This window comes from Chaetura pelagica, unplaced genomic scaffold (genome assembly GCF_000747805.2).
Source record: "Chaetura pelagica isolate M959 unplaced genomic scaffold, ChaPel_1.0 scaffold98, whole genome shotgun sequence".
In the NCBI taxonomy this organism is placed as follows: Eukaryota; Metazoa; Chordata; class Aves; order Apodiformes; family Apodidae; genus Chaetura; species Chaetura pelagica.
This window is the reverse complement of record NW_009954224.1, coordinates 112,831-122,313: the sequence shown is the minus strand read 5'-3', so window position 1 is coordinate 122,313 and position 9,483 is coordinate 112,831. Positions and strand designations below refer to the sequence as shown.

Here is a 9,483-nt window from a genome sequence, read left to right as displayed (position 1 = left end):
GGAATGTTTATATATTCATAACTACTGTAACTTCAATATCTAGGGTAAAATGTGGAAGACAAACTCACAGAGGGGAGCTAAGAAAATTAGCCCTCATTCTCTTGCATCAATGTAAACTAGCCCACATACAGATGTTGTGGGTATGACCTAGTCCTCCAAGACCAAGATCCAGCAGGAAATACTGTCGGCAGTGCTTACAAATAAATCACCTGCTGAATAGCCAAACTAGTTAATGGAACCTGGATATTTTCCTAATTAATTTTCCACCCTTTTTTTCCTCATAAAAATGTAACCAGAGAGTTTTATAGTGTAATCCACTTGCAGATTTGCAGCACTGGCTGCTGTTTTTGTGGTTTGGTCCTTCCTTGCTAAACAGCTAAAATGACCCAGCTGTTATTCTAAAACCAGGGAATTAGTAGCCTGTGGGCAGACAAGTACATGTGCCAGCCGTTCAGAGGAGGACTTCATTTCCCCCATATGGATTTTGATGTCTAAGTCTTCCTATCAGCCCAGATACAGAAGGTTCCCTTTGTCAGAGCAGATACAAGCTGATGATCATAAATGTGACACATCCAGAAGTATTTTGGTGAATTTCAAAATGCACAAAGGAAGATCCACAAGTCCAAAAAACACAGATGCAGATTGATCTTTTGCATCACGAATGCCAAGGACACCATTTTTCAGGCTCGGCAGTGACGATGACACAAGTATTTAGAGCATAGTCAGAAGATGATTTAAGAGAGTGACGGCACTTTTGGGGAAGTTACCAGTTTTCTCAGAGTCCTGGTACATTAGCTGTCTGCCCAGTGCAAGAAGGTTGGCCTCTTCATGGAGTGAAACAAGTTCACCAGAGCCACTGCTTCAGATGATCGATGTTGTCCCCAAAGACACTGGGTTTCAGTCAAGCCATGCTCCCTTCTTTCCTGTATAATCATCCCATCACAGGCCAAGCATTTACATATGGAGATGAGGAAACCTCATCAAGAAAAATATACTATCCCCCACTCATCCTCTCTCATGTTACTGGAAAAGCTTTGGTAAGAAAACACCAAAAATGAAAGCAAGATAGTAGTCTGGGAAGCTGGTAGAGCATGGAAAGGAATTGAAACTTTTAAACCACACAGAAATTAATATTTGAGTTGCATTTATAAATTCTAGAAAGTGGAAAGTGCTACCATACACTTGTAGCTAAAAAAAATTGCAATAATAATAATAATAAACTCCCCCAGTCATCCAGAGCAATTTTGATTGAAGTTTTTAAGTCTGTGTGGGTTATGCTGTTCTTGGTGGCAAGTAGCAAGTTTTGTGTCAGGTGCACAGAATTACAAAATTGCTTATGACTATGGACTTTACTACATTCTTTCCATTATATACAGACACAACATAAAGTAGTTCCATATTTCTAAATCTAATGCATCTATTATCACAGGCAAAGCTAGACAGTTCCATGATGGAGATGTCATAATAAAACCAATGTTTTACATCCACCTGAAAGCCTTGAACTGGAGATTATTTCAGTATGTTAGAAAGGAAAAGGATGGGTTCACCTTCAGCTGAGTTGAAGGAGTTAAATTTCAGCTCTAGGAAAAAGGTATAAAATGAAATCATTACAAATTTGTGAGTTCTGCACATCTGAGTGTCAATTAAATGCTGAACCAAGCGACCTTGTTATGCTGCCTTATGACCAAGCATGAGATATTTTTTTTCTTATAAATCCTTCTGAATCTCCATGGCAAACTCTTAAGAAAAGGCCCTTTTGCAGGGCTGGAATTGCTCCATGACAGCAAAGACCTAACTGCACACATGTCCAGCAACATCTGGATCCAGGTGATTCATAACCCTCCATGGATGATGCATGAGCCCACAATTATTTCTGAATATACCTCTCAGGTTTCCCTTTGGACTCATTGCACACCATCCTGGAGTTCATGAAACTTGGCCTTCTGACTTGCTCATCTCTCGTTTGCTTTATAGGTTAAGTAGAATGACAGACCCAGACTAATAAACCAGAAGAACAACGTGGGAGCTATTGAGAAAGAGAAGAGAAACACAGAGATGACCACACAGTCCTGGAATGCACTACCAACACAAGTATTAGAAATTCATTATTTAAGTTGTGCTGCAGAGCTTAGCTTAAAGTGTTATCTTCTTCCACAGATGCTTCAGCCAAAAGGCTCTCCTTTTCTTCCCCCAACCACAAGAAGAATTACTTGTGGAGCAGAGCATCACTGTTGGCACTCACAGAGGTAAAAGTGCCTTTTCTCCCACACCTAGCCCAGATGCAAGGATCAGAAGTCAAAGCCCAGCAGCAGTCTATTTTAGAAGGGACAAGGGATTAAGAGGACTCCAGAAGCTTCACCCAGGATGCCAGAATAAGCAGCAGCCAAGAGGGAAACATTAAAGGTTTTAGTATGGATACAATAAATAATAGAGGCACCAGTGGAGGTACCTCCCAGAGCTAGAAGACCACCAGGGTGCAGGAGAACCAGTGATCCTCGCTTACAGCTAGGAAACCCAGAGCAGCACTGGGAGAACATCTGCAAAGAGCTGCTAAAGCGGCTGAGTCCCTTGACCCAGGAACACATTTGTAAAAATAAAGCCCTGTGATCCACCCACCAACTTGCAGCAATAGGGGACTGAAGGTAACCAATCTCAGGATGCAGCAAACCCTGAGTGGGACAAAACCTGGAAAAGAGAGTGATGGGGAAATTGGGTGCTGTAAATCCAGTTCAAGAAATTGGGTCTGAATTCTTGGTGGACATCAGAAGACAGAAAGAAAAAAAAAAAGGGTAGATTTTGGGCCCATCACTGCCAAGCTGTCAAAGTTTCCATTTAACAAAAAAATCTGCTTTTAAGATAATCACCCTAAGAATGGGGATGGTTGAACTATGTTATAAGAAAACAAAAGGGGGATCTTAATCCAGGATGCCTAGCTGCACCTCCTGGTGACAAGCTTAAATCTAAAAGAGTGAGGAAACTTTGCCCTGCTTTCTGGTCAACAAAGTGAGACACTGTTAGACTTGACACTCAAACGTATCTTCAGTTGAAGTTGTGGATGTTCAGCTTTTGCCAGGCCACAGTTGCCAATGTTCACACACATGATACCATTTCTCTCTCTCTCTCTCTTTTTAAACAGCTTCATTTCCACTTGTGCATGACAGCCAGGGCTGTCCAGACAGGAATGCTCAAGATCCCTGTGGGACACTGAAGCCATCCAAAAAGAGCAGTTCTCAGTAAGCTGAGCACTGGCAAGATGCTAAAGCAACTCCTAACATCCCGACGTGGGAGCCCAAAGCTTCTGAAGAAATAAAACAAATGTCTTTTACGGGTGTGGAAGACTTCTGATATTTTTGACCAGTGCCTTTCCTAGCACCTGGGGAAGGCAGGAGAAGCTACAGATGCACAACTCTTTCAGAGGACAAACACTCAGCAGAATCATATACATCTCATGTTTTTGTGAAAACTCACAGGTATTGTTTTAAAATAATGCCTTTCCCTGAAGAAACCCCACCCTGCAGGCAGGACTGCTGCAGTGTGAAATGGGGACAGGTCCTGCCCAAAGGGTCACAAACAGGCAGTGGCACAACTTTGAGAGGGGTGAGGAAGAAAATTCCCTTCCCCAGCTCTGCCTTGGTTAATGTTGGCAGAGACTGTTGCACACTGGCAGCTAATAGTGCCTATACAAATATTTGGACACTGATAGGAGAATTTATTAAGAACATGCATAGAAGCCTGCTACCCTCGGAAAAAAAAACAAAACACCACCACAACAAATAACAACCTGTGTGTGTGTCTGTGTATTTAGGAGGCATCTTTGCTTCATCAGAAACAGACTGGGGACTGAACCTCTGATCCATCTAAAGCACATTCAGTGCTGCCTTCAGGATGTTGCCTTGGCAGAGATTTCATTCTGCTAGTGGATTTGTGAGGGGAGACTGCCAAATAGAACACCAGTTTTGGGAAAGTCCCATTTATGATGCAGCCACACCCATGGAGATTATGTCTACCAGCTTTGAGCGACAAGATACTCATCTGCATAGCTCAATCTTCAGCTGCTATAACCAGAGTGATTTTAATTGGCATCTACAGTTTACGGAAGTGTAAGACAGGAGCCCCTCTAAAGAGAAGAGTATTAAGCCTGTCACTGGTGACCAGATACTGTAAAGCAACAGGGAATGATGCAAAAGGTTAGGGGGACAAGACATGTCAGTTTTGAACCTATGCTCCTTTAGATTATCTATGCATCATTACCCATGTTGTAGCCTGTAGCCTTCTGATATTAAGCACTGGAGAGCTATGGGATTTTTGCAGGCAGGAATGAAGGTGTCTGGAACCTTTAGTATTAGACTATATATGAGCTGCTGGCAAAACAAATAGGTAATTGAATAAATCGATCTGTAGTTGCTTTTGTTGGTTTGGGGTTTTTTTTTTGGTTCAAGTTTGGTCAGAATGTGGTTTCATCTGGAAGAGCCCTAAGAAATGCAATGATTCTTTCCTTCCACCAAATCCAAACATTTTACAAATAAAATTATTGACCCCACATGTGTGTCAATAAATCTTTTACAAAGGAGAAAGAAAAACTGCACATTACAGTTCTCTAACCACTTTCCACACAGCCTGAGGCAGCCCTGAACTTGGGTCATTATCAGTGAGTATCTAGTGAAATCAACACTGGCAAAGGAGATGGTGCCTGTATAAAACTGTCTGCGAACTGAAAAAAACTGGGAAAGAAAGCTGAAAGTTTTAAACTGAAAGAAGAGAGATTTAGGTTAAAGATCAGGTGGAATTCTTCAGTGTAAGGGTGGTGAGCCACTGGAACAGGCTGCCCAGAGATGCTGTGGGGGCTCCATCCCTGGAGGTGTTCAAGGGCAGGTTGGATGGGGCTCTGAGCAGCCTGTTCTAGTGGAAGGTGTCCCTGCCCATTCAGGGGAACTGGAATTTGATGATCTTTTATGTCCCTTGCAACTCCAAACATTCTGTGATTCTGAAACATCTCCCTGCTTCCTTCCTTCCATTATAGCCATAAGCCTGATGTTTATGTACTGTGACTGCCATGACATTGAATTAATTGTCAATATCTACCTACGAGTTGATGCTATTTGCTTACCAGCAGCATTAAGGAAAATTTGGCAGGTTTGCATTCACCTCTTATCCACACACCACCCATTACTCTATGCCAAATGTTCTAGAAACCTCCAGTGTTGTTCTTTTTCCTATATAATCTCCTTTACTAATTTTCTACAAAGTGCAGGATTGCTTCCCTAACCATCACTCTTGTTTGGGATGTTATGTCCCATTTAAACAAGAAATCTCATATCTTCTGAGTCATCAGGACCAGAAGCTGAAGGAACTGTCAGAGCTGTCAACATGTATCTTTTATGATCTGTGTGATTTGCTGAAACGTGAGACAAGTATGATATAGGGATTGGAGCATCTCTCTTATGAGGAAAGGCTGAAAGAGCTGGGACTCTTTAGCCTGGATATGAGAAGGCTGAGGGGAGACCTTGTCAATGTATACAAGTATCAAAAAGGTGGGTGCAAGGAAGATGTAGACAGGCTCTTCTCAGTAGTTCCCAGTGTCAGAACGAGGGCAATGGGTACAGGTTGGAACATAGGAAGTTCCATTTAAACATAAGAAAAAACTTCCTTACAATGAGAGTGACAAGGCACTGGAACAGGCTACCCAGGGGGGTTGTGGAGTCTCCATATCTGGAGATATTCAAAACCTGCTTGGATGCAGTCCTGGGTAAAGTGCCCTAGGTTATCATACTTCAGTGGGAGAGTTGGACTAGATGATCTCTAGAGGTCCCTTCCAACTCTAACAATTCTGTGATTCTGTGATATCTCTCATGAGCAGGGTAGCCATGCCAGCTAAATATTCACAATATCCCACACCATTCACAATATCCCTTGCTCCTTTGGACATAGTCCCCTTTAGCAGACCAACCTAAGCCTGCTCTTCTCACAAAAATCCCTCAAGTATTCTATAAGCTAAGGCTGCCTCCCAGTTGCTCTCTCCAGCCCCTCTTGTCCCTCCACTCTGCTCATCCCAATTCCCTCACTCCCTTACGGCTGCCAGACAGAAATCTACCCTTTGTCAGGCTACCAACTCCCCAACCCCATCGTAATTCAGATGTGGAGAAGACCCACAGAAAGCCAGTTCTCAATGATTTCTAAGCACAACTTTCTAAGGTCCAACTTTGCAGGTGTGTTCAGGTGACAGTGTCCCTGAGATGCTCCAGAGAGGCACAGCTTCACCTGTTCCATTCCATGAAGAGCTTGAACTGAAACAGCCAAGACCCAGGACTCTTTTCAGGCTTGTTTTATACTCTTCCAAACACTTTTAAAGATACTCTTTAGACCGAACATAGTGCCAGCAGTATCTGGATTGCACTTACCCCCCCAGCAGCCCGTGTGTCTGTGTGCACACCCACAATTTTTGATGCTACAGCAGCTTTTTTTTTTTTACCGACACCGTTGATATCAAGAGAACCCAGGACAAGCACTGCAAAATTTACAAGGCTGATACACAATCTCCTCTAGTAACACAGTCGGGGGGGAGAGGTGTGTGTGGGGGGAGACTCCCTACCTCTGTGTGACTTTTTCACTTGCTCAACAAAAATCAAGCGAGGTAAGAACCAGCTTTCCTCAGAGAGCTGGAGAGGTGCATTATGTTTGCTTGCTGTCAGTTTTGTGGTCTGTTTTGTGTTGCTTTTTGTTTCTTTCAGCCCATCTCCGCCTTCACGCAGGACTTCCCCCTTCGCCAGCTGCTTTCACGCAGGTGCGGCTGCTGACCCGCGACGCCAGTGCTGCTCTCTTGCTGTAAAGTCCTACTTTAGCTCGCTGCACACAAGCCAGCCCCTGCTGCCAGCAGTCCTGCAGAGCAGAGCTCTCCCCGAGCCCAGCAGCTGAGGTTCCCCCTCCGAGCGGCAGGGATGCTCAGGCACCGCTCACACGCTCCGGCTCAGGGTCACTTCCCAGCCTCAAGCCCCGCAGGTCCCTCGCATCCCCCCTCCGCACCTCTCCCTTGGGATCCCAAGGGCTCCCTGAGCCCGGAATCTAGAGTTTCCAGCAGGAAGGAGGATGGGGATGAGGGACACCGCAAGACCCGGCACTGCCGCTGGGTCGCTGTCCCCCCGGGGACAGTCACCCCCTCCCTGCCGGGACGGGCACCCCCCGAACCACCACAGCTCCCAGTAACCAGCTCTCCCTGCGGGGGCTGGGAACACATCGCAGACACGCAGCGGGAAAAGGAAAGCAGAACGCAAACACCTTCTGACACCAGTGGCTTTCCCGACGGGTTTTTCCAAAGAGAAGGGGAAGGAAAGAAACTACCTGCGTGAAACAGGGCAGCTACGGAGATGGGGAGAGAGGGAACCAACCCCCCCTGCCGCCCCCGAGCAGCGGCTACACCTGGGGAGAGAGGTCTGGGGCAGCGCCTGCCCCGGCCCCAAACCTGTACCGACCCCAAACCTGTACCGGCCCCGCACCTGTACCAGCCCCGCACCTGTACCGGCCCGGGACTGCTCTGTGCCGGGCCCTTTCGGGCACCCCCGCCCGGGAGGGACCTGCTCCTTCCCCTCCAACCCACCCCGCCCAGCACCAGCCTGGCTGCTCCGAGCAGGAACGGGTGATCTTTTTCCTCCGTCATCTGCTCCACAGTACAAATAGTGGCAATAAAAAGCAAAAACAAAACAAAAAGCCCCAAACAAATATGTCCACACACACACACACGAAAAAAAAAAAAAAATCATAAAAGAAGAGAGGGGAAAAAAGCAAAACAAACATACAAATCAAACCACACGAGCTCCACTGCAGTTTTCTGTGCAGATCCACGTGGATGCTGAGCAGAGATGGACTCAAGTCAGAGGCACTTCTGCAGCCTTACCTTGATCCTGTCCTTCCCTTTCCCTTTTCTCCACAGCTCACCTTTCCCTCCACGCTCTCACATCTCCCACTCCCCAGATCCCACCAGTGCCCACCTTCCCACACGCACCACACTCGGCTCTCCCGTCCCACCGGGCATTACACCCAAGTGCATTTGCAGGAGTCTCTCCTGCAGTTTCCAAACTCACCTGCAAAATGCTGCTTGTTGCTAGAATCCAGGGCAAAAGCCACCTCATCCCTGGAAGCCGGGATTAAATACATTGATTGAACCCAGATTTAGAGCCGTTTTGAGCGAAAACACCACTTTGGGGAATGCAGAGCAATCCTGAACTGGCAACCTAGCCTAGGCACTCTGCCTTTTTCTCTTGGCTCTTTGGGGACTTTATTAAAGACAGATCTGACGTCAGGGTGAAGGACAAGCCCTGCATTTTTCCTCGGGAGAAACTTTTCCTGCCTTCACTTCTTCATTATTTTTTTTTTCTTGTGTGTGTGGTGCTGTCCCACCTCCTGCATTTCAGAGCATCGCCGGGAGCCAAAGGGCTCTTAAAGGGAAAGCTGCAGCTCCCTGGGCCATCGTGCTGCGGTTTTAGGCTGCACCGAAACGCTCAGAGCTTGTCCCTCTCGTTGCTCGTGGCATTCGGACTCGTGCGACTCAGCTAGGACGGCGTGAAACGTTTGATCTGGCTTCACTGATTGTGATGAATGACCTGACACGTGTACAAACAGATGTTGGGTTTATTTCATCTTATAAAAAAAGGGAGGCTGCATGTGGATCTTCGCCTTGCCAGAGCGCCCTGCGGGAGGCAGGCTGCTGGCTCCCCCGGCACCCCCTCTTTACAGACCTGCCCACATGGGGAAAAAAAGGAAGGGCACACTATCCCCTGCCCTGCCACACATCCCTTCCATGATTTTAGTGGAGTTTATCAGAGCATGCATCAGCTCCTGGGCCCTGTGTCAGCAGTGGGCATTACAAATATTGCCCACAGGAGTGCAAATCCCACCCTGACCTGAGCTAAACTCCCTGATCACCTGTATCCCTGTGCATGTAGACCCTAATTTTGGCTGGGTCATCTCAGATTTGTTTTTTCTCCCTATACCTAGGCAGAGGCATGATAATTTTTCCCCCACTGCTCTAAACATGAATTTCAAAGAATTTAAAGTTTCTTTCATCCTTGAACCGAAATAAAATAAGTCAAAAAGGTGTCTGCAAAGGGAAGAAAAAGCATACTGAACAGCTTTACAGATCTGAAACCCAAGCAAGTCAGGATACGGGCCAAAAGAGGTTTCAAGGTGTATTTAAAAGTAGGCAAACCCTCCTGCTTGGTGTGGCAGGCTGGGCAGTGATGGGTGGGCGAACACTCCGATGGTCAAACTAGAACTGAGATTGTGCCTTAACCTCTGCTCAGCCTTGGTTACTCATGTGTGCCAGGTCAGGTTGGGGTGAGGCACCCCCAGGTCTCTCAGCAGCCATCCCAGCCCTCCAGAGGAGCTGCTGCCATGGGGGGGTTTGATCCCCAGACCAGCACAGCTGAGGGCTCAGGCTGACAGTGGGCAGGCAGGGGAGAGCAAGGAAGCTGTACTCCAGCAACACACATT

General features: G+C 46.5%; 1 protein-coding gene across 1 annotated transcript in view; it reads right to left on the bottom strand.

The window, feature by feature from the left end:
* The window catches only part of WISP1 (WNT1 inducible signaling pathway protein 1), a 38,956-nt gene extending 30,725 nt beyond the window's left edge, over window positions 1–8,231 (bottom strand). Inside the window, exon 1 of the mRNA XM_010003525.1 lies at window positions 8,076–8,231. Within this exon, the coding sequence (XP_010001827.1) occupies window positions 8,076–8,123 (48 nt within the window). The 5' untranslated portion in view covers window positions 8,124–8,231. The remainder of the gene's footprint in view (window positions 1–8,075) is intronic.
* Between the last annotated feature and the right edge of the window lie 1,252 nt (window positions 8,232–9,483).